Source organism: Cadophora gregata, assembly GCF_030347475.1.
Source record: "Cadophora gregata isolate MNR1 chromosome Unknown scaffold_7, whole genome shotgun sequence".
Classification (NCBI taxonomy): domain Eukaryota; kingdom Fungi; phylum Ascomycota; class Leotiomycetes; order Helotiales; family Ploettnerulaceae; genus Cadophora; species Cadophora gregata.
In genome coordinates this window covers 428,023-450,389 of record NW_026695930.1, presented here as the reverse complement: position 1 = coordinate 450,389, position 22,367 = coordinate 428,023, and the positions used below count along the sequence as shown (strand labels likewise).

Here is a 22,367-nt window from a genome sequence, read left to right as displayed (position 1 = left end):
TCCACCTTATGCTTTTAGGGCGAAGCGAAGGTGTTGGTTAAACAAATATTAAATATCTCAAGGATGTTTGTTAACATGGAATCAATTGATTGTTTAATTGTTTCTACATGTCGAAAATATTCACTGTGGTTTATTGTCGTGGTGGCAATTACTTGTTGCATCATTCAATTCTACTCTGAATCGGATGACTCAAAGACAGTGACTCAAGATTCGACTTTGCAAATGAAAGCGGCTAATCGCATCGCTAGTCGATGTCGCTCAGAACTGTGCCATCTCGTCTAAATAGCGGCGTGTCAACTCGAAGTGTCTGCTTACTCTCCTCGAAACAATAAAGCTCACCAACAACAACGAACAATCCCGATAACAACTCTTCAAAGAAATACTGGATCCTCATACCAGAAGTCTAATCCACGAATCTCTCAACAATGTCAGCCTCAGCGAAAAAGACGGTCTCGAAGTCAGGAAAGCGGTCATCAGCATCAAATAAACCAGGCAGTTCGACTTCGAGCTCTAATCGCACCATACCCGCTTCTGGAACCTCTACAAGCTCTACAGCATGCTCTCCCTCTTGATCCAACTCCCTTGCTAGCCTCGCTATCTCGACAGACCATGTCACGGCTGCTTCGTCTATTGACGGCACAAAGGGGCCCGCACTCACATTTACTTGCTTTCCGAGACTGGCTCTAGAACTCCGGAACATGATTGTAACTGATATGAACAGCTTTCTATGTACGACAAAAGCAATGCTGACAACGTCTCAGTGGGAAGAGATCTGCTTCCTCGAAAGAGTTGTTGATTTATGGTACTGAACTATTATCAGAGAGCATAGATTCTCGGCAACTATGTTTGGAGAGTACCTCAACGACGTCATGAAATACGAGTAGAAGGGTTACACTACACAACCTGCGATCTTACACAACTTCAAAGAAGCTCGAGCAATTGGTCTTATACACTACAGCCAAGATTATGGCCTTCGCGAAGCTGACTTTGAGTCCGGCAGATATGAAGCATCCCATGTCCACCACCCTGGTCGAGTATACATCAACTCTGCTAGCGACATTATATGTGTCCCTTAAGGTCATGTTTCTTGGGGGAATCATACGAAAGGGATGTATCGCGTGGAAATTATGGTCTTCGATACCTCTGTCACTGAGTTTAAGTCACGAGCTTCGACGAATCGCAGTCCCGAAACGTGAAGTCGATGGTCACGGACTCATGTGGCTCCTCGCATCCAATCAATCCATCACCGAAGTGATTCTATACTCGGAGCCCGACGAACTTAAGAAGCTGGTGGCGGAACCATGGAAGAGTGGCAAGAAGGCTTCGTTTGAGCTAGTCAAGACCTACGAACATATTGATAAATCGAAGACTAAAAAGCGAAACAAACAAAGAAAAGGGGAGAGCCTGCTTGAGGACTATCCCCTAAGCTGCCGTTAACACACTTTTGCAGGGTGTAGGGCCGAAGCGAGGCGCTAAGGTTCCAGTGAGTCCCTGAAATACAGGGCACATACGCTACGCTCAGCCCCTGGAGAAATGTGTGTTCTGAACGGCAGCTTAGGGGATATATCCAAGATCACAGCTAGGGTTGAAAACTGGCAAAAGTGCAGAGAAAAGTGGAGTGTCATTCCAGGAGAGCCGAGGAGGACTGCTCTCAAGATTACATTTCGTGCCATGAAGCTTGATATAGCAGACATGGAAAATAAATGGGAGCGTTGTGTGTCATTTGGCATGGTAGAACGATTCCCAAGCTGGGGGGAACTTCTCTTATTTGGGAACGAATTCTTGATGTCATTCTAGACGAACAAATAGGGTACATTATCATCAGCGGTGATGGTGATTGGAAAGGGGAACCACAGCTTATATTTAAATTTGACAGAGGTCCGGAAATCGCAAGGGCAGGATGAAGAGAAGATTGGCTGGCTAATTTCGGGGTCAAAGGAAGGGAACACTACAGCACTTTATCATATGAATCATTTGCAAAATACCTTGATCATGTTGTATGTTTGAGAGCTCTGCATCTCAAGATTATTCTTGAGATGAAGCTCATTTCAGGACCCGCATTCCTCAAAGGGGGACGCTCGCTTAGGTAGCTATTGATGTTGACGTTTCCTACATGTGATTGTGTTCTGTTTGCACAAATATAAAACTCATCATCAATATCACTCTTATTTTCTAGACGAAGGCAACAGCTCTATCATCTCGAAATCACACAACAGGCAAAAATACTCTCCAGAGCCTACGCCATTTCACACGTGACTAGCATCAGCACAAAAAAGCCTCCCACTTTTCAATTCCTCCAAACCTCATCCATATCAATCAACCCCACCCAAAAAATGTCCAACTCAACACCCACCCCCCTCCCAAAATACATCTACAAAATCCTCCCCTCCACCCCCGCACCACCCACTCCCCTCCCCGCCTCCCTCCCCCTCTCCGCCCTCGACTCCCGCCACAACTTCATGCACCTCAGCACCTCGTCCCAGATCCTCCGCACCCTCCAGAATTTCTTCTCCTCAGAATCCCACGTGTACATCCTCCGGATCCCGTACGAGCGAGTCGCGAGGTTTATTGTTTGGGAGGACACCAAGGGGAATGCGCCGCCTGAGAATGAGGGGGCTTGGGATGTGGATCAGAGAAGGGAGTTCTTTCCGCATGTTTATGGGAATGCGGGGCCTGGGGAGGGGGAGCAGGGATTGAAGATGGGGAGGGAGGAGGTGGAGAGTGTGGGGGTTTGGAGGAGGGGGAGTGGAGAGGGGAGTTGGAGGGTTGAAGGGTGGCCGTTTGGAGAGGATGGTCCGAGGGAGTGAGGGAGTGAATGAGTGAGTGAGAGGGATGGTGGAGGAGATTGGTTACACGTGATGTGAGCAGAGTTATCAGAATCTATGTATTCGATATCACTTTGGATGCTGAAATCTGTTGTCGATCGTTCTTTTCAAGTAACAACCAGAAACGTTCCGGACAGGAATTATGGGTTGCGAATCCTCCATACGGACATCTGTAGAACTGGAGTTATTGTTACATTTCCCCCTCAGAAGTCTCGCATTGTGACGTGCAGAGTTCTGTTTCCATTTGCGCAGAGTCCGGATTTCTATCTTTCCAGCAAGCCCCGCGTTCACCATTTGATCCTCCAATGTGGGGATAGCTTAGTAGCTCGTGTATATGCCCTCCAAGCATCAACACCCATCCAATGTTTGGGAGTCAAGTATCTGTCTTTATTTCGCCCCAAGTTTACTTATTCAACCAGTATTTCCCACATCCCTGACTCCTGGATTCCTCCCTCTGCCATGTGCCTCTCCTACTTCGCTCTCAGCACTCAATTCTCCTACCGTCCTGTCACCAGAATCCATCTCAACAACCGAATCCCCAGGCAATTCCTGTGGCGTCTGACGAACAGGACTCTTCCCTTGTAATTCCGAAGCCATCGGATGCATATGCACAAACTGGTCATTCTGGCCAGCCGCCCCAAACTCAGACTTCGCACTCTCATTATCCACATTCAATAATTGTCTACCCGCCTCCGTCTTCTTCTGTTTCCTTCTCCTCAACAGATATGCACCGACAGCAAGTCCCAGCACAACCACTCCCAGCGCAACACCAACGCCGATTCCGATTTTGGCGCCGCTGCTCAATCCTCCTCCTCCTCCTGAGCTTACTTCCGAGGAATCTGGAGATATGGTGACGGTGTTGGTTGGTGCTGCAGGGGTAGTTGTTCCATTTTGGTTGAGGCCGACGAGGATTGGGGAGGTGCGAGCGGTGGGTATGACGCTGAAGTAGTTGCTGTTGGACCCATTTCCTGCTTTGTTCGTAGGTCGGAGATCAAAGTAGCAGGAGTTTACATCAGACCAGCCGAGGAGGACAAGTGTTGACCCATTCTTTGGAGCGACGTGCTGGATGAGTTCTGTGAGGTAGATACTTAGTGATATACCCCTGATCAATGGATGCTGAGGCCATACTTGTGAATATCGATTTACTGTTGGCTTCTTGCAGAATGTGTAGAGTAGAGGTCGCGCAAAGGGCGACGTGTAGGTAACATTGACCGTGTCCATATAATTGAGAACCAGTCCTGGACCTGCGGGGTAAAGGAAAGTGACATCCGGGTTATTCTCCGCTGCCGTCGTCAACCCAGCCAGCCCCAAGAGCGCAAAAGAAACGAAAGAACAATACATGATGAAAACCTGGCTCAATGCGATGCTGAGAATGAAAAATGATGTCTCCGCAGATGGCCAGAAACACGGAAGAGACAGAAATGATGTGCCTGAGAAAGTGGCTCTGTCTTCCTTTTTCAACCGCGGACACGGCACGGAGCGACAGTAGTACAGATCCCATCATCTCACTAAATGGAAAGCGATCGACATCCAACCACTCATGTAGATAAACGCTAGCCATAGTCTAACAAGGCTTGAAAGCCAATGAGCTTGACGCGAACAAGCGTAACTTTTCATCCTAAATTAGCATCCATCGGTGGGTCCGCGGTGGATGTTATGCTGTGGTTGGTTGGAGGTTCGAGGGCTGGGTACATGCATCTTGGAGAAAGAGGCTGACAACCCTCGACCGTGGCGGTGCCAGGCGTTTTCATATGCAAAACTCACAGCTCCTAAAATGACAAGTCTCTTCAGGGATGAGTGCTTGAGATAATGAGGGAAAAACAAACTACTCGACTGATCCAGGCCCTTAAGCGAAGGGATAAGGGCCGTCAACACCATCTAGATGAGTTGGAACAGACTACGAGCACCTCAATACTGTCATCTAGCGAGAGTGTAAACACTAAGTTACATGTCAGTTTAGATGTATCGCGGTGGCCATTGATTTGGAGTTGTTGATTCTTCTTATACTGAATTCATTCCTCGAAAGGAATCCCTCAAAACCGTTCGCGAAAAGCACTCGGGAAATAGTCTAAAGTGAGAAACATATTATCTAAAGCTGAAATGGTGGTAGCTAGAGTCCCGTCACAGGTAAACTCCGTATTCTGTGCAAATGTGCTCGTTGAATGACATGTCCTCGTTGCAAAATTTCACGACCATTTCAAAGAATCTTCATCTAGAAGCATCCGCTCTCAGTATCGAACGAGAATATAACAACACAACGGTAATGGCGACACAGTCTACTCTCACTGGCTACTCTTGCATCTCCAACTGTTATATTCATCAATACTTTGCAAAAAGCCACGAGCCTCAAGCAGGTCGCCCAACATATCACTCCAAGCCTTTCGGTCTGTCCTATCGTTCTGTAAATAAAACCCAGCACTCAGCCTAGGCTTCCTCGCTATCCAAAACCTGGGTTAATAAGCCGCAGATTCCCAGTCAAGAATCCCAGTGACAGCACCCTCCAATACCATCACATTTGTCGGTCCAAGGTCAGCATGATAGAAGTAAAAGAGATCTCCGGTATCGACATCGAGACGAGATTCTGGTGCGATATTTGACAGGTGCGAAGCGAATGCTTCGGATGAGAACGGTCCTATCGGTCTCGGTATCCACGATGGATGAGAAGGGTCAGCGACGTCATTGAGAAAAGGCTCAACAACCCCTTGCCCAGTGGCAGTTTCGAATCTGGGGGACGAGATCGAGGCAAGCTTGCAGCAATATTCGCTAATCTTGGTGGCAATGCCAATCCGTTGATCTGTTGTAAGCTGGGACCATTCCTCATCTAAAGTTCGACCCTCCACACGTCTCAGAATAAGAAACGTCCTATTCCACGGGCGATCTACTCAAGCGTAGATGACTTCCGGGACAGGAATTTCTGGCGCTTCTCTTCTAACAAACTCAATCGTTTGACTCTCAAGCTCCATCTCTTCGCGTCAAGCCTTCACTTTGCAAAAGGCATTGGAGCCAACACTCCAAACTGTTGCAGACGTTCCGCCTTCATGCACTAGTCCCGTTTCTGAACCATCTTGTGGCAACAGAAGGTCTTCATCTACCTGGTCGCAGAGATAGAAGGTGTCATCACCGTCTTGCCAGCTCACGATTACGTTTGAGGGGACTGGTCTGGTGATGCGTTCACAGACTTTGGAGGAGCCCAAGATCCAGTGATTTGGAGTTAGACGGCGTACAGATGTGCCTATCGGGGGTGTCATCTCACTGCTGAGAATTAGTCTTCTGTGGTAGCGTTGGAGCAATCGTAAAATAAAAACCAAAACATGTTGGTCCATACACGGTATCAGTGGTGTTCAACAGGACAGAGCCAGCACTCTCGTAGGCTGTGCAATTGGTGGTGCCTAGAAACTTTTCATAATTCAGCCGCTCAAGAAGACATAGTAGTGCCGGGGGAAAGACTAAACGGAGAGGAAAGTAAAGATGTTCAGGGTGAAGAAAGTCAGTCCTTCGCCGAGGAGAGGGTAGAAAAGGTTGACCACATCAAGCCCTGGTCCAGTTCGGGTCCGAAGTTACTGTAAGTTTAGGGCCGGGAGCTGCCGCCACTTAGGCACTTTGCACGGCTTAGTTGAAATCTCGACTTCCTTCCTTTACTTTCCCCAAACTTGCTTTATTATGATTTTCGAGAGTTGAACGTAATTATATTATGCTATCCATGAGAACTCTGTAAAAAAAAAAAAAGAGGAGGGGGGCGGGTGGCGGGATTTATCCAGTGAGTAAGTGTATCTAGGCAATCGAAAGGTGAAAACAGCTGGTGCCTAGCGTTTGGGTTTTGACGCCATTACAGTACAGGAAAAGAACCTGGAACCGCCGAAGAGCACCTGTCGTGCCCCGTCGACAGGGAAGCGATCGCCTGACAGCCACTGGAGACAATATCATCGAGCATGGCTTCACAGATTTTCAAACCAATGGGATCATTTCAGGCATGCAGTAATCCGGGGTAGACAACACTCTCCCTGTTGCAGAGACCGAACAATAGACAAGAAAATGATAGGCTGCTGTCATGGATGATTATGTGGACCTCAGTTCTGAAATAGGTCAGTCGCTTCGCTGCCATAGTTCTTGTGCAACGTTCCCTTCGTTGGAACGGAACAAGACATTGGAACGTATTGAAAAGAGGTTCTTTCTACTGATTTCTCTCGGAAGAAACTTACTAACCGAAGAGAAACTCCAAACGTTTTCGACCACGCCAGAATCAAACGCTGAGGAGAAGCGTGATTAGAAAGGTTTTGTTGCGCATCCAGAACGTCCATACATGAGGATGCTTGAAAGAAGAGGGGTTCACAAATAACCACTTAACGGCTGTACAGTAACTCTTTGGAACCTATATCACATTGCCAGATATGATCATCAAGCCTGACGGGAACCGTGCTTTATTGAGTCCGCCCTTCGTCTGTGGATTTAAGCGAGGAATATTACCAAGTGTTGTTTACAATAAGGTGCGCAGCCACTTTGTTCGCCTCACTCTTAGGCTTCAGAGCATACAAAATGATTGGACTCCTGCCCCGTGATGATATAAAAGCATAATGTGGGAACTTTTTTAATCGTGGCAGACGTCTTGTAGAGGAGCAGAGGTCAAAGTTATCCAAGACGAGCGAGCTGGTGGAAGGGAACAGGAACCATCCAGGTCTCCATACAGCGGAGTACAGTCATTCTTTCATTTCGTCATGCTCGCGCCGTTGATTCGTGCGGTGCAGTCTGGCGGCGAATGTGCCTCAACAACCGATGCACAAATATTGCAAAAGACTTTTCCAATCCAGAAAACACACATATATCACATATATACATCTCAAAATCCCCTCCCCAGCCAGTTTGTACCATCTCCCCCACCTCTATCCCCTCACAACTCATCATGCTTATCGCTCTGCACCTCCCAAGCACCACCACTCAAATCCGGCATCCCCATAATCTTCACCACCAGACTCGTCCAGCCAGTGAAATGCTGCGTTCGCTGTCCCTTGCCCGTCTCAGGGTTATACTGTTCCCAAGCAAAGCCGGTCTCTGCCCAGGCGTCGTACACGGTCTTGATGAGGTTGAGGCGGAGAGTGCTGTATAGGTCTGTGGCGAGGGATTTGTGGGGGCCGGGGGTTTGTGCGTATTTCTGCGCCGGTATGTCAGTTCATATATTTGTATTAACAAATGGGATGTCGTAGGAAGAAGAAGAAGTTGGGAGATTGGTGACTATGAAAGAACGGATTCGGCAGGAGGAAGACTTACAAGCAATTGCACCACAGCTAGATAGTTCATGTTCATCCACACTGGACCCCTCCAGTAATTCTCATCGGTACCATAGAACTCATCCTTCTTACTTAAACTCCTCAGACCGTGTGCACTCCACAGCTCCTCTTCGTCGCCAATCAACTTCAAGATATGACCCAACTTCTCACTCTTGGGATCCAGAAGACCCGTCAAGAATGGGAAGAGTGAGATATATCCCTTGTGGCAAACCAGTGCATTCTCCTCATAATCGTCAATAGTGGCATCGCAGTAACACTTGTCTTTCTCACTCCAGTGAAGATCATCGATGTTGCGGAGAATGGCTGTCTCGATCGTGCTGAGTTCCTTGACGTCGTCGGCGTAGTCGAGGAGTGTGGCGATGTTCTTGAGAGATTTGGTCATCATACCCATCCAGGAGATGAGATCGACGTGCAGCTCTCCTGGGTGCGGTGGTTGAGGACGTGGGTAGTCATCGAGCCCGCTGGTCAGAATGTGTTGGGGAGTGCGGCCGCGCCATCTGTATGCTTCCTTAGTGCTGAATGCATCGCGGTCGTAAGACTTCAGATCTCCAGATTGGGTTTTGCGGTACCAGAAGTAGTGCGTTCTCAGTTTGGGGTAAAGTTCTCGTAGATAGTGGAGAGCGAGATCCAGATCTTGAAGGTAGACGGAATTAGGCTTCTCGCCGAGGCTTTCTCGTGCTACTTTTGCCTCCGGACTGGACCCATTCATGGCATGGATCTTGGAGATGAAGTTATCGACGATGAAGAAGAGGGTGGGAGGGTTGGCGTAATGTGGATATTGGATTTGGAACTCGGCTGGGACTTTGCTGCGTGCTTCAGCGCCAAGGATCTGTTCACGGCCGATCCATCCATCTTCGTCCATCAAATTGAACCAACTCTTCACCACTTCTAGAGCCAGGTCCAAATCCCAGTCAGCGACTGGCATCAAATGGAAACCTTCATCCCAGAGGAAACCACGTGGGAAGAAAGGTCTTGATGGCACAGTGGTGAACAATTCGGAGGGTCCTTCAAGCTTTTCATGCTTCTGGGCTCTAACAGCTGCAGTCTCCTCCCAGAATCCTTCATTCTCCTCATCATACTCTGGAGCATACGATCGGTCCACAATAGAGTCTCCATAGAAATAGCCGAGTCCACCAAGCAAGTTCGAAAACATGCTTCCAGCGAATCTCTGAAGAGCTTCAACACCAAATGGCGGCTGAGGGTCAAAAGTAGCAACGAATCGATCCCAGAATCCTCTTGATCCACGAGACAAGAACTCTGAAACATCCTGGCTGGTATATTCTTTGCCAGAAGAGCCGCTGTTAAAAATGACATCAAATTCAAAGTTGCCCTCGAATACTTTCTGGATAATGTGCAAGTTTCCTGGAGCAGCTTTGTTCTCGAGAGTATACACTTGCCACGGAGGAGGTGGGTTCTCCTCCCCATATGTAGCAATGTACTTGTCGATTTGGTCTTTCAACCCCTTGAAAATAATAGGCTTAACTTGCCACAGAATCGTATCCGGAGCTTGAAGCGAATGAACAATCGTACGATCCAAAGGCTTCTCCTCATACGAAGGATGCGAACCAGCCGGATGAGTTCCCCGTCCGGCCGTAACGGTAACTTTATACTCCCCCAATCCAGCCGAGTCACCTTTCAGCGTAACATCACCCTCATATCCCAAGTCATTGGGCTCATTCTCAAGCTCCAGACTTCCAAGTCCTTCCAGGGAGTTGTACCACACGACTGTAGACTTGAGATCTGGTGGTGCACCTTCTCGCACTGTGCCTCTAACCCGGACAGCCCAGCCACCGCCGTTGCTTCCTCCAGGGATCTTCACAAAACTGGTGCGGATGTTTATGCCATTTCCCTCATCGTAAATTGTTTGCTGGCCTCCTGTCCGCGCGTCATATTCGTCCCAGCCGTAACCTTTCATGTTGTCGCCCTGCTCGCAGGTATGTCTGAAGTCTGCAGAAGGCACCAATTAGCACAATTCAACGTTCTCAATCCCAATGCACCAGAAGTTTTCCAGTAAAATGGAGAGTAGAGGGCTAAACATACTGTTCTGCACATCTTGATAATTGTCTACCCTCGACCACATCAATCCACCCATCAAACTCTTCGGAATCCTAGGCCTAACTCCAAAATACAAATTCGGTCTATACGGGCCCCAAAGCAGACTATCATTCGTCTTCCTCGCAAACTCATTGTACAAAATCGCAGGGTCTCCTTCAGCAACTACCTGTGTTGACAGGCAGGCTGCGAATAGAGCTGCCACAGGCAGAATGGGGAGAAGCATGGTGGTTTTGAAGCTTCAATTGGGAGGAGGATGGATAGCCAGAGCTCCGTGAGAGGGATTTGAGGAGCTCGAGGGCGTGGCGGAGTGAGGGGAGGTTTTTCTGTAGGGAAGGCTGGGGTGGATTTTGAGAACACCGTTGCGGGTTCGTTGATGTGCAGCTACGTATTCAGCCTGTGTCGCGAGGCTGCAGGGAAGGCTGACTAGTGATGCTTTCGGACGGAAAAAGGTCACGGAACGAAGAATGGGAGATCTGGTCTGTATGTGCATCTTTCATTGGGGGAACTTCTATTTATTTGGCACAAAATTCTTGTCTAGTGTGCCTTGGATATAGCTAATTTATCTTGTTTTGCAGCAATCATTTGAGTTTGGTGGTAAAGCCACGACTCACTTCTAAGAAGCGGATATTGACAAGGGCCCGTCTGAAATATACTACATCCCAGAATCCACTGACACTTCCCATGGAATATAATAAAGGCAGAGGAATAGCGATATCAGCATACGTTATCCATCATCAACCCATCATTCATCATTCTCTGCTTGGACTGAGAGGCCTGTTGAAACCTCCAACCCGATTCATGTACTGTCTGTACTCGGTCTTCTTCTCCTTCCTGACAGCATAGATATCGTTCCCTGCAACTTTCTGCTGGTGCGTCGTGCCGAATCCGCCGAAACCCATCATAGCCTGCATAGCAGCCATGCCGTCATCCTCCACGATCAGATCATCGTCCTCCTCAATTGGCTTAGCAGCCTTCTTGCCCTTCTTTCCTTTCTTGCCGGGTTGAGCTTCTGCATCGACTTCCATTCGCTCGTGATCCTGTCCATTTCCAGCAGAATTGACCTTGAACGAGACAGGTGGAGTTGCTGTTCGCGCTTTGGTGAACTCCTCCTCGGCGTGGTAGGGTTTGGGTATCTCCTTCTCGGCCTCAGCCTCTCTCCTAGAATCTCTATCTCTCTCCCGTCGCGGACTCCTACTCCTCGTACCTCTCTTCGTATCCCTTGCCCTGTCTCTCGATCGCTCTCTCGGTCGGTCTCGGCTTTCTCTCCCACCATCTTGAAAAACATTGTCAGGCTTGGCTCTGAAACAAGACGCCACCTCGTCGGTGACAGCACTGGTACTGGCAGACAAACACATACCTCTCTCCTTGTAATCCCTATCCCTCATATCCCTCTCTCTACCACCATCCCTATCCCTCGCACTTCCACCATCTTTCGAAAACGCATTAGACTTCCCTCTATGACAAAGCGCGACAGCTTCAGTAGGATACATACCTCTATCCCTCTCCCTATAATCCCTCCTACCACCCCTCTCACCCTCACCATCCCGATCTCTCCCTCCCCTACCATACCCATCCCGCGTATCTCTCTCGCGCTCATCTCTGCGTCCTCCTCGCTCACGATCTCGACCACCTCCACCTCCAGCGCCTCTCGAATCGCGCGGCGACCGACTGCGATATCTGCGATCTCGATTCCGGTCTTCTCTCCTGTCATTGCCGCGATCTGGGCGCTCGCGCTCGTCTCGTTCTCGGGAGGGGAGGGGTGCTTGAGGTGCGCGTCGGTCGGCTTCGTCCCACATTTGCTTACTGTCTGGGCGGCGCGCGCGTTTGTATGGTGGTTCTGCCATCGTATGTGAGTGTCCTGGGGTTGAAGGCTGTGTATTTGGTGGTGCGGACGTGGTTCTAGGTCTTAGACAGAGGAGGTTGCGAGACAATGATGAGGACCTCAAATGTTGATGAGGCTGCGAGCTTCAAGTTTTTGACAAGGATAAGGTGGTCCGTGCGAATCACCTGCTTTCCCATTCCTTTGTTTACTGTACAGTTATGTCTCTTCGGCTAATACTGCAAATCTAGCGTCACTCTGAACTTTAGAGTAGTCGATCCTAATCTTCTTCTTGGCTTCAATCTGGTGTATCTGGTGAAACTATTCCAAAAGTATGCTCCTTTGCTTGAGAAAAGCAAAATACACAAGTCTGCCTACTCAGCCCGCGCAGCATAGCCACAGTAGGCGTTTTTATATGCGTGCTCCTTTTTTATCAACTTCTTCCTGGAACTTTTTTTCTTAAAAAATAAAATTTCTTCTGTAACTCGAATACTTATGTGCTCCTTCGCAAGCTACAGTATGGCCCAGCAAGTGCCTTCCGTGCCGCAATCATCAGCTCCAGCTCGCAGGAGCGGGGATACAATTCAGTCTCTGGCACGTGAGTCCTCAGGCGCACGCCCACGAACCCGTCCATATCTTTCGTATAAGGATTACCTGGACACGAATGTTGAAGACTGGCCTGAGTTCCGCTGGATGCAAGTTTTCTTTATGCATCCCGGCGGAGATCCGAATAATACCAATTTGACTATCATCGACTCCGCGAATGGGAGTCTTCATCCACAATCCATCACAACTCTGGATCCTCACAGCCTGACAACGGCTCTAGAAAATCGCCAGCCCGAGGTGAAAACGAGAATAATTGTTGTCCACTATGGACAGAGCTTTTCTATTGATCGACGTGTTGTGGATATTCTTGGCAGTGTTTATGACCTAGATCCTCTTGTGCTGCAGCGTCATTTTGAACATGATGCTATGTGGCTAGAAGATGGGCTCAAAACTTCGAAACATATTGAAGAGCTTCTTCCCGAGGCCCGCCTTGCATTACTACCATCTGAAGAAACCTGTGAAGGGCGATTCGTTCATTTTGGCTTGTCGAATTTTCGCTATATAACCGCAATGTACTTCAATCAGAAGGACAAAAATGATCAGACCACTGGTAAGGAAGTCCTGAGCATAAGCACAAGCCAATATCTTCTAAATACCAGATAGTGCTCATTTGGCTGCGATTTAATCTTTCTATCAAGGACCGGCTTACATCTCTTGGAAGAGGTGTTTATCCTTCATTTTCCTTCGCTCCCAAACGCCTGCTAGGCCCAGGCAACAAGATTAGCGCGGCGTATATTTCAATGTTATTGACTTGGACCCCCGATCTGGTGAGGAGAGGAGACGACGATTCGCATCAATATCTTGCGCCGCTGTTACAACTTTTCCTCAAAATTGAACTTTACGAATTCCGGAACGTTATGGACCCCAATCTTGACCGTTATGTGGATCACGACATAGATGGAACCCTTACTGGCGTGCGAATGAATCTTGCTTCCCTGAAAAGAACAAAGAAAGCATTTCGGGAGTTCAATAAAACTGAAATAGGCCGCCAGCATCAGATGTCTCCAAATTTGCTAGACACTGCTCTTTCCGAACTAGAGTCGCTAATATCAGACTACGAGGAGGCTGAAGCCGCGTGGAACAGCGAGAGACGGGATGAACTTCTCGATGCTCAGCTGAAAGAGGCTAGAAAGTCAACCGAAACGGCCTTACGCGTAGCAAGCTTAACGAGACTCGCAGTCGTATTCATTCCTCTCAGTTTTGTCGCTTCCGTCTTTGGCATGAATATCCAACAGTTCAACGACGGGAAAGTTAGTTTGTCAGCCTTCTTTGGAACCGCTGCAATCATGAGCTTCCTGACTTTCTTACCAATCCTGGGACTGATAGATAAGGAGATCACCGTCGCTAATATCAAACTTTTCGGAAGATCGCCCTTGCATGGATTTTGGCTTTTGGCCTTCACACTGTCACACTTCCGGAAAAGCAACCGGGCCCTCTGTGAAGAACGTCTACTGTATTTCCTCAGTTCGGGAAGGAGACCAAATTTTAATAGGGACCCTAATCTCGAAGACGAAAACTTCTGGATGAAGAAATTTGGCTGGGTTACTCCAGGGCGTTGGCAACGATTCTGGATAGGCAGAGTGCTAATGATAACAAAATTTATTGAGAGAGAGATAGATCGCGAAGGTTGGAGAACCAAGAAAGGGTTTCTAGATAAGATATTAGGAGATTTTGGATGGTGGCAACTCGAACGATGAGACCGGTGGCTCGTCTTGAGTACTAGATATGGCGGTTCTCTTGGGCCTTCGGTTAGTTCCCACCGGTCCGCTTCAGCGGCGTTTCTGCCACCAACCGATGGCGGATACTGACACGGAAGACTATCGAAGGGATAAATTTCATTCATATTAGTTGTTCAAGGTCAGAAATTCATAACAGATACTTAACAACACTCTTTTTGTTCGGCTTGTAGTGTATTGGCCTTGGGCTTTCGCCTCTATCGACGGGTATCCCGGCGAGCGTGATAACGTATTGCAGAATGAGGGTGATTTTCAAGAGCACGGCATGATCTAGGTGAGCCAGCAGATACGCCTCGGTCTATTCTTTTACTGGGCCTGCTAATGTCATCCTGCCGTTGCGATGGTGATGTCCTTTCGTACGAAATATACCCAAGTACTTGGAGAAGGAGACGAGGGATGGCGCTCCAGCGCCCAAGTCCCAGCGTGCTAGCTACCCAAGAGAAAGGTAATTAAGTTATGATACATTCACTGTACAATACACTTGTCATATTATATTTATCACCCTCTGTCAGCCACGAATGGTGACAACGATCTATGTTGCTCCCTCAGTTCCGGCGCAAACCCTATAAATCGCGACCCAGACACACCGATGCTTCTTGAAAATTATCACGACAGGATATTTTTTTGAAGGCGACTAACCGAGCTCGAGATGTATCATTTGCGGAGCCAAGTCTCATCCCAATGTTATTACCTACCGCAGTCAAGTCGGCAGATACCGCGAAATACTTCTAACCAGCAATCCAACCAACCAAACCCCCTCTAGGCACGTCTCGACACAAAATCCAGTCCTCACAAGTCTTACAGAATTCAAACTTTGTTGCACATCGCAACTTGAACGTTTCACACGTCACGAATAACTCCACGCACCCCTCCAACCCAAACCCCCCTAGGTCAAGCCTGGACTCTAGATCCGGCGAGTCTAGATCAAGGGAAAGTTTAGTTTGTTGCACGTCGGAGTGGGAATCATTCGCATTTACTATTTTTAAGAAGTGTAAGCGTATGTTTGTATAAAGAGAAAGTTTGGTTTGTTGCACGTCGGAGTGGGAATGTTCGCATTTACTATTTTTAAGAAGTGTAAGCGTGTGTTTGTTTACAGAGAAAGTTTGGTTTGTTGCACGTCGGAGTGGGAATGTTCGCATTTACTGTTTTTAGGAAGTATAAGCGTGTGTTTGTTGGTGGTAATGGATCCACTTGGGGTTGGTAGCTGGTTTATTGTTATATGGTGCTAGAACAATATGGGCTTCGCTTACCGTGAAAATATATGTCTGGTTGAGCTTGACGTCGTGCAAACTAAACGACCAAAATATAGCCCACCCTCGACTTAGAAGCTCTAGTTTGCGGACTCTCGACTTCTGGTCTATAAGATGGCAGTACTACCCAAGCACTAGCCTCGGATCACACCATAAAAGCCCCGGTGGACCTGGAATTGGTCCAGTATCCAATAACAAGAGCTACAGGAGGCTTTTGTTGCATTTCGCAGATAAGCTTATGCAGGTCCCTCTTATCGGTACCAGCTCTTGAGTTCACGGGTCATTGTTTTACAAGTCTAAACTTCTCACCTGTGTGGGTTTCTTGTTGCTTATCAGAAATACGCTAATGCAGGGTATGTCTTGTCAATACCACGGTTATGACTCTGGATAGTGTAGTAGCACGTCTGTAGTGATTGTAATGTAAGGCATTTCCAATTGCACTATACAAAGGAGAACCTGGTTCTGAAAGGAATACCGCCAGCAAGTTTTGTCTTGCTATTGAAGATCCTAGTATTCTTATCCACTTGCCTGGGAATATCCTCAATTCTTCATTAGGCAACTCAAAGGATGCGTTGAACTTGCGCTCGAAGATGTATTATTCCTTGATTTGTTTTCGTTGTCGTCATTGCTACCAAAACCCGAGTCCTCTTCTGCGGTCGTCAATGATGTACTTTGAGATGGGACACTTTCTGCTCCGACTGCCCATATCAGTCTCTCTACTTCATAGCTGCGTATCGGTCTTTCTACAACGTCTGACAACTGCCTTTCTTCCTCTCTAGTCGCGAACTTCCTTACTAAATCGGTCATCTCCACTGTTCGCCTTTCAAGTGTGTTCTTCTTGTCTTTGACCTTCTTGTATTTGACCTTTAGCTCTTCCGCCTTCTTTTCAAGAAGATTGCTTCTCTCCTCCTCTTTCAATAGCGCTCCATTTAGTTGCTCAATCGATTCGCGGAGGGCTTTGTTTTCTTTCGTGACTTTCGTCTGCAGATTCCGTCGAGTCTCCAAGACCTTTATCTACTCTAAAACCTTCGCCTTGTCGTTCAAGATTGACTCGACATTATTGCAACCTTCATCCTCGAATATTGCAAAAAGTAACCCAAGAGGTTCTCTCCTTTGACGACACAAGAACTCAATCATGGCCTTGATTATCCCACATTCATTCTTTTCCCACTCACCCAGGGCTGTGTCCGTCGTATTTGCTCTCAGAGTTTGTTCCCCGCTAAGTATTATCCGCAGCTTCTTATTCTGATCGTGTAGTGTTGCTGTGATTATCCTTAATTGCTCTGGGCGACGCGGGTAATCCCCTATTACATTCTTTATTTCTTCCATCATGATCTTATCAGATAATTCAGAGTTCTGTGCATAAGCATACATCCACTCTCACTCTGCTGTGATCTGATCAATATCGGCTTCGTTGTTGAAAGTCGCTGATACTAGCTGATCTGGCATAACAACGCAGTTGGCTGGTTGACTCGATCCTTCGCTGGTGATACTCTGGCCTTCCAGCCTCATCTTCTTCTACTAGTTCTTTCGAGGCGAGAGCATGTTCTCCTTCCTTTTTCCTCGACGACACAAGAACTTGATCATGGACTTGATTGTCTCTCTTTCAATGTCTGCTGGCGAAGAGGAAAATCTGGATTTGAAGCTCGACGGGGAGGAGGGGGAAGACGAGGAACGTCTCGTGTAAGCCTGGGGGGTAGTTCTTTTGTAGGTCTTGTTTCGTGCAGAACGCGTGTACAGAGACAGCAAGGGCAGTTTGCAGCAACGCGGAGATTGAAACTTCAGGTATACTCGTCCTAGATCAGTCAGTAAGATTATCATTCACAGATAGAGGTGGAAATACCATTCTGCATGCTCTCTGAAGTTGGTGTTGTAGACTGATAACATTTTAACGCCTCAGCCTCTGCACTACGCATGTTTGTTAGAAGGGAATATGGTGTAAAGCAGGATAGACTTACGTGATATTAAGACAGTGGTGGTCTCTGCTGGCGAGTGTAAACATCTTGACTAGAAGTTCGAGAGGGAGCAGAGGAGGTGCTATGAAGGTTCCTTAGAGGCCTTGAGGAAATTTTGGTGGAAGGTGAATGTGTCAGAAAGGGCTCTCTAGAAGTGTTGGGAACGTGATATGTTACAACATTCAAAGACACATGGATAGCATAAAAACTCAAATCCCATTCAGATTAACCTTTAACTAAAAACACAATCTCGCCTTCCCTTTCCATAACCCCACCCCCCTACGCACCTTCCTCATCCTGACTATACTCCTCCCCACCTTCCTCAGCCCACGTCTCCTCAAACTGAGCCTCCAACACACCCTCGAATTCGCCCTCGGCACGGCGCTTAGAAGCAGCAAGAGCCTCCTCGAGGAAATCAGGGTCGTTCTGTCCCGCGCGACCGATCTCGACGAATGCGGCAAGAGCGTCCTTGAATCCTGGGTTGGCGAGCAAGTCGGTGATGGCGGTGGGGTCGATGTCGGGTGCGGATGAGAGGACGGCAATGGCTTCGGGGTGTTGCAAGATTGCCTGGTGGCATGTGAGCTTATGTGGATGGTAGGATTGGATGAGAGGATTGGGTGGAGGGAACTTACGGCGATGTTTGTGCTGTAGATTGGTGACTCTCCATGAGCGACAGCTAGAGTGGTATCATCCAGCATCTTATCCTTAGCAGAACCCTTACGCTTAGCCTTTCCATTGGTGAGCTTGCCGTTCGCGAGTTTACCCTTCTGCTTCTTCTTGGGACCGCCACCACGCTGACGGGTTGGGTTGAGAGGTGTACCGAAGATGCCGGGACCGAGGCGACGGGGTGCGCGGGTTGTATCGTCTCGACCGTCGGAGGAGGTTGTAGATCGCTGTGGGGAGACTGATGGAGCGACCGGATTACTGTTTAGGGCTTGGAGACCGGCAATTGGGTTGGTGGTTTCTGGAATCGGGCTGGGAGGAGACTGACGACGAGGGTGCTCACCGTGTCTCCTTCCAGGGTACGGTGAATCGGTGTGGCCAGTGGGGGTTCGACGCGCTCCTGAAGGTGGAGGTGGAGTAACTGGATTCGCACGAGAGGCTCGACGAATAGACTCTCTTCCTGGAGTGATAGGAGAGGTGCGGGGAGTAGCAGCTGGGGTGTTGTGTGGAGTGGGGATCAACATATTGTCAGTGCAAGACGAGATTTGTAGACCTTCAAGGGTGGTAGTGATGGTGCCATTCTGTCCGGGAACCGTGAGGTATCGACTAGACTGAGCCTTGAGGGAAATTAGCATATGAAACTCGAGAAATGAATGAGATTGTCATGTGGAAAGGAGGATTTTGGACACAGTGCAAGTGACACCGCATTGCAGAGAGTGTAAGATGGAACAGAGATCATTGAAAACGAGTAGATTGAACATGTAACATAATATGAAGCCTTGGATGAAAAAGTCTTGGCTCGCGACAGGGTGGCAATGGCTCTGCCTGGGTCTTCGAAAAGGGACAGGAATTCGAAGAGGAAAAGAAGATGGAGAAAGACCAAAGAAGATTATACTCGAAGCTTCAAAGGGATTATAAGTTGTGGATACGCGCGTCGAGCTAAACAAGAAAAGTGTAGAAGGTGAAGGGACGCGACAGCGACAGACAACCGTACACAAAGAAGCGATTTGTGAAATCGAAAGCAAGAAATGAATTCGAGGGTATAAGGATGGCAGTGAGACGCGTGAAGAACAGGAGGTATGAAAGAACAAGATCGATGTCTGACTTACGAGTGGAGTGCTTGGAGCAGTACCGTTTGTAGCATGACCGTTGACGCCATTCGAGTCTCTTCCTCGGAGACTGCCGCGAGCAGGGAGGGGAGTGTGAGTATAAGCAGCGATTCCTCCGAAGAAAGGTGGCTGAGCCGTGGGAACAGAGCTCAGAAGTTCATGGCGGGAGGGAGCCTCAGCGACCATGGGACCAAGCAGAACGCGAGGGGTGGTGCCAAACTCTGGAGAGGATGGACGAGTTGGAGGGACAACGTTGTTGATACCAACGTCATTACCAACGTGGCCATTCATTGATATACCGGAGAAACCATTAGTGAGATTATTAGAGCCATTGTTGAGGCCATTGAAGCCATTTCGGAGACCCCCTTGGGGACCGCCGTTTGTTGACATTTCCATCACGAAGCGACTGACCAGATTGACGTAGAGAGTGTGGTGTAGTACAGAAGCGAGTCTGAGCCCGGTTGAGAATATATAAGAACAAGAATTGGTGATAGATTCTTGTTGTGAAAAGATCGCGTTGCGAAAAGAAAGGTTGATGAAGGAAAAAGCTGGTGAAGTTGAAGTCGAAAGGAAACAATTGTCCTCATGTTCCTGAGCAAACAGCTCTAGAGAACTTCGAGTTAGTGCCGGTCTTAGGCGACTCTCAAGCCTTGGTGTTCAGGTGTCCACTTCGAAGCGGCCGGAGCTGGCAGAATTCCACAAGCCACAGCCTTGTCTTGTCCGGGCCAGCTTATGACCACATTGAAGATTTGGACTGGACAGAACTCCCCAATATCTAGCAAGTTTTCAACCTCCACGAACAACATTGTCCAACAAACAATATTCCTTTGTGAGAAGGTTCCTTGTACAAACAATCGATATCTCGAGCCACTTTCAACCGAACCCCTTTTCACAAGACTTCAAGTTTGTGGCCAAGGATAGCTGCAGCCAGGAGGAAGCTCCCCAAAGCAGGACAACAAAGGCGAAGGAGCGAGAGAATAGCGACAACAAGATGATATACTCCACGCAGATAGCCAGGCTGGATGGTAAGTCAGGGAATATAATGTATGGAGGGTAATGACTTGCTGATTGCTTGCAGGCCTCATGCTCTGCGCCGACGAAGGAGTAAGCCAAATCGCCCCTCATCCAAGGATTCTGGCTAACGCAAAGGTTCCAGAATGACCAGTCACTCGACGAAATCAAATCTCAGATCAAGCAAGTCCTGCGAAGACTGAATCGCAATTCCGAATCTCAAGCCACCGTCGAGGCCGGACAATATACTTTCCAGTATGTTTGCGATTTCCTACAACAATAATTAGATCTGGCTTGATGTGGAGCGCATATTCTTTGGGGCAAGAATTTCCGAGGGTCATTTAATTTCTCCTCCAAAGTGTATACCAGGACAACCAAGTGGCTGGAGAGCAGAAGCTGAGGGGCTTACCTGGTCGCAGGCAATAGTCTCTCCAGGGCTTAGCGTATTTGCAAAAGCACAAGTGCTTCTGTTTCCAGCGATCCCGGAGACTTTCATGGCTAGCAGCAAGTGTTGCCAATCGGCCCCCGGGCAACTTTCGGAGAAGTCATCCCATGCAGACCCTCGAGAGAATCTTCCATACTTGAAATAGAGGGAGTACATTCCCTTCAACACTGCCTAGCTAGGTCAGTGAAGACGGTGACTTAGTAGAGGAGGGAATGCCTCACGCTTAGTGTCTGTGTCGTCCTACTTTCAGCAGCCTCAAGTATTACTTCAACAATTCTCATCAGTATTTATTCTATGAAACGCGCGGGGTGAATCCTATGCCCATCTCTCCGTTAGTACTAGTAACTTTCCAAACCAGCCAACTGTATCTGCATCATGATAGATCAGCAAGTGTTGAAAACGGAAAGTGTATAAGAGGGTGTTATTGGGGAGGAGTATAGAGACCCAGACAAACTTTTATACCCTTAGACCCCTCTCAAACACCCAGCTTCTTCCTTCCATCTAACTTATTCCGTACTCTTTCTTTCCTCAAGCGCTGCAACACCTGCTTTTGCAAGTCCGAGCACAACCATAACCACAGCCGAAAGCAAAATAAAACACTAACACTGCACCAGCTACCTCATCCACCAAGAAATCATCTACCTCTGCATAACCGCACACTCCTACCCCCGAAAACTAGCATTCACCTACCTCTCCGACCTCTCCACCGAATTCAGCACCACCTACCCCTCGCACACCCTCCTCTCACCCACACTCCGTCCCTACGCCTTCATGGAATTCGACACCTTCATCAACCGCACCAAAGGCACGTATTCCGACACCCGCGCTACTCAGAACCTCGATAAGCTGAACGACGAGCTCCGAGACGTCACGAAGGTCATGACTAAGAATATCGAGGATTTGCTGTATCGTGGTGATAGTCTGGAGCGGATGGGAGAGGTTAGTTCGAGGCTGAGAGAAGATAGTAAGAAGTATCGGAAGGCGGCGGTTAGGATTAATTGGGAGTTGCTGCTTAAGCAGTATGGACCGATTGGGGGGTTGGGATTGTTTGTTGTGATCTTTATGTGGTGGAGATTCTTCTCATGAGTAGGATAAGAGATGTGCTGTTTTCTTCATCTGACCTCTCAGGGAATCCGGCCTGTGGGGACGAAGAAAAGAACCTTGTTACTCCGGGTTGGGAATGGGGGAACTGTAAAAATATCGAATGCTGTACAGGAAACGAACGGGAAGAACAGTTGACGGAAGCGTGGGTGTATCGCCTGACTTTCAGCTTGTCAGCCATAAGCAGTGTGTTCGGTGCATAGAGTTACTTGCTCTGGTATCAAAGGGATATTTGGGTCGGCAATCAGAGGGAGAGATGATCCAGGTATCTGAACTTGCAAAACACACCCAATCTTCTTCTAGCCCCCTTTCGAGGGTTGTTGTCTTTTCTCGGCACCTGACTCCATGTCTTGATACTTCCATGCTAAGCAGATTGTGTGAGTGCGCTGCGGGTACTTTCCCGCGGATCTTACTTCTTTGTTTTCTCTGCTCTGAAGAGCAGTATCTCAGATTCCTTTCTCAGTTCAAAGTGCTCAGTTCAAGTTGCCTATCATCTCTCATCCATCTCAT

The 22,367-nt window shown here is 48.2% G+C and overlaps 11 protein-coding genes across 11 annotated transcripts; 4 read left to right on the top strand and 7 right to left on the bottom strand.

Moving 5' to 3' along the window:
* Positions 1 to 403: 403 nt before the first annotated feature.
* On the bottom strand, positions 404 to 700 carry ONS95_012911 (uncharacterized protein; the record flags this gene model as incomplete). Its single annotated transcript, XM_058506530.1, has 1 exon — positions 404 to 700. The coding sequence occupies one exon, from the start codon at positions 698 to 700 to the stop codon at positions 404 to 406; it is 297 nt and encodes a 98-aa protein (XP_058357260.1).
* A 302-nt stretch (positions 701 to 1,002) lies between these two features.
* Positions 1,003 to 1,437, top strand: ONS95_012910 (uncharacterized protein; the record flags this gene model as incomplete). The annotated part of the gene is made up of 1 exon (XM_058506529.1): positions 1,003 to 1,437. One exon carries the CDS (start codon positions 1,003 to 1,005, stop codon positions 1,435 to 1,437), a length of 435 nt encoding a protein of 144 aa, XP_058357259.1.
* An 896-nt stretch (positions 1,438 to 2,333) lies between these two features.
* Positions 2,334 to 2,807, top strand: ONS95_012909 (uncharacterized protein; the record flags this gene model as incomplete). Its single annotated transcript, XM_058506528.1, has 1 exon — positions 2,334 to 2,807. The coding sequence occupies one exon, from the start codon at positions 2,334 to 2,336 to the stop codon at positions 2,805 to 2,807; it is 474 nt and encodes a 157-aa protein (XP_058357258.1).
* A 429-nt stretch (positions 2,808 to 3,236) lies between these two features.
* ONS95_012908 (uncharacterized protein) lies at positions 3,237 to 4,166 on the bottom strand (the record flags this gene model as incomplete). The annotated part of the gene is made up of 1 exon (XM_058506527.1): positions 3,237 to 4,166. One exon carries the CDS (start codon positions 4,164 to 4,166, stop codon positions 3,237 to 3,239), a length of 930 nt encoding a protein of 309 aa, XP_058357257.1.
* Positions 4,167 to 4,893: 727 nt separating this feature from the next.
* On the bottom strand, positions 4,894 to 6,557 carry ONS95_012907 (uncharacterized protein). The gene is made up of 2 exons (XM_058506526.1): positions 6,151 to 6,557; positions 4,894 to 6,077 (listed from the first exon to the last, which is right to left on the bottom strand). The coding sequence occupies exon 2, from the start codon at positions 6,071 to 6,073 to the stop codon at positions 5,798 to 5,800; it is 276 nt and encodes a 91-aa protein (XP_058357256.1). The 5' UTR covers positions 6,074 to 6,077; positions 6,151 to 6,557; the 3' UTR covers positions 4,894 to 5,797.
* Positions 6,558 to 7,240: 683 nt separating this feature from the next.
* CWH41 (Processing alpha glucosidase I) lies at positions 7,241 to 12,286 on the bottom strand. Its single transcript, XM_058506525.1, has 4 exons — positions 11,520 to 12,286; positions 10,148 to 11,435; positions 8,088 to 10,054; positions 7,241 to 7,971 (listed from the first exon to the last, which is right to left on the bottom strand). The coding sequence occupies exons 2-4, from the start codon at positions 10,383 to 10,385 to the stop codon at positions 7,711 to 7,713; spliced, it is 2,466 nt and encodes an 821-aa protein (XP_058357255.1). The 5' UTR covers positions 10,386 to 11,435; positions 11,520 to 12,286; the 3' UTR covers positions 7,241 to 7,710.
* On the bottom strand, positions 10,639 to 12,286 carry ONS95_015068 (uncharacterized protein). The gene has a single exon (XM_058508754.1). It carries the CDS (start codon positions 12,004 to 12,006, stop codon positions 10,912 to 10,914), a length of 1,095 nt encoding a protein of 364 aa, XP_058357254.1. The 5' UTR covers positions 12,007 to 12,286; the 3' UTR covers positions 10,639 to 10,911.
* A 163-nt stretch (positions 12,287 to 12,449) lies between these two features.
* On the top strand, positions 12,450 to 14,473 carry ONS95_012905 (uncharacterized protein). The gene is made up of 2 exons (XM_058506524.1): positions 12,450 to 13,137; positions 13,191 to 14,473. Exons 1-2 carry the CDS (start codon positions 12,477 to 12,479, stop codon positions 14,282 to 14,284), a joined length of 1,755 nt encoding a protein of 584 aa, XP_058357253.1. The 5' UTR covers positions 12,450 to 12,476; the 3' UTR covers positions 14,285 to 14,473.
* Positions 14,474 to 17,179: 2,706 nt separating this feature from the next.
* Positions 17,180 to 17,575, bottom strand: ONS95_012904 (uncharacterized protein; the record flags this gene model as incomplete). Its single annotated transcript, XM_058506523.1, has 2 exons — positions 17,180 to 17,369; positions 17,532 to 17,575. The coding sequence occupies 2 exons, from the start codon at positions 17,573 to 17,575 to the stop codon at positions 17,180 to 17,182; spliced, it is 234 nt and encodes a 77-aa protein (XP_058357252.1).
* A 166-nt stretch (positions 17,576 to 17,741) lies between these two features.
* ONS95_012903 (uncharacterized protein) lies at positions 17,742 to 20,030 on the bottom strand. The gene is made up of 3 exons (XM_058506522.1): positions 19,301 to 20,030; positions 18,161 to 18,808; positions 17,742 to 18,095 (listed from the first exon to the last, which is right to left on the bottom strand). The coding sequence occupies exons 1-3, from the start codon at positions 19,694 to 19,696 to the stop codon at positions 17,808 to 17,810; spliced, it is 1,332 nt and encodes a 443-aa protein (XP_058357251.1). The 5' UTR covers positions 19,697 to 20,030; the 3' UTR covers positions 17,742 to 17,807.
* A 261-nt stretch (positions 20,031 to 20,291) lies between these two features.
* SEC22 (SNAP receptor) lies at positions 20,292 to 21,842 on the top strand (the record flags this gene model as incomplete). Its single annotated transcript, XM_058506521.1, has 4 exons — positions 20,292 to 20,325; positions 20,379 to 20,404; positions 20,457 to 20,566; positions 21,371 to 21,842. The coding sequence occupies 4 exons, from the start codon at positions 20,292 to 20,294 to the stop codon at positions 21,840 to 21,842; spliced, it is 642 nt and encodes a 213-aa protein (XP_058357250.1).
* Between the last annotated feature and the right edge of the window lie 525 nt (positions 21,843 to 22,367).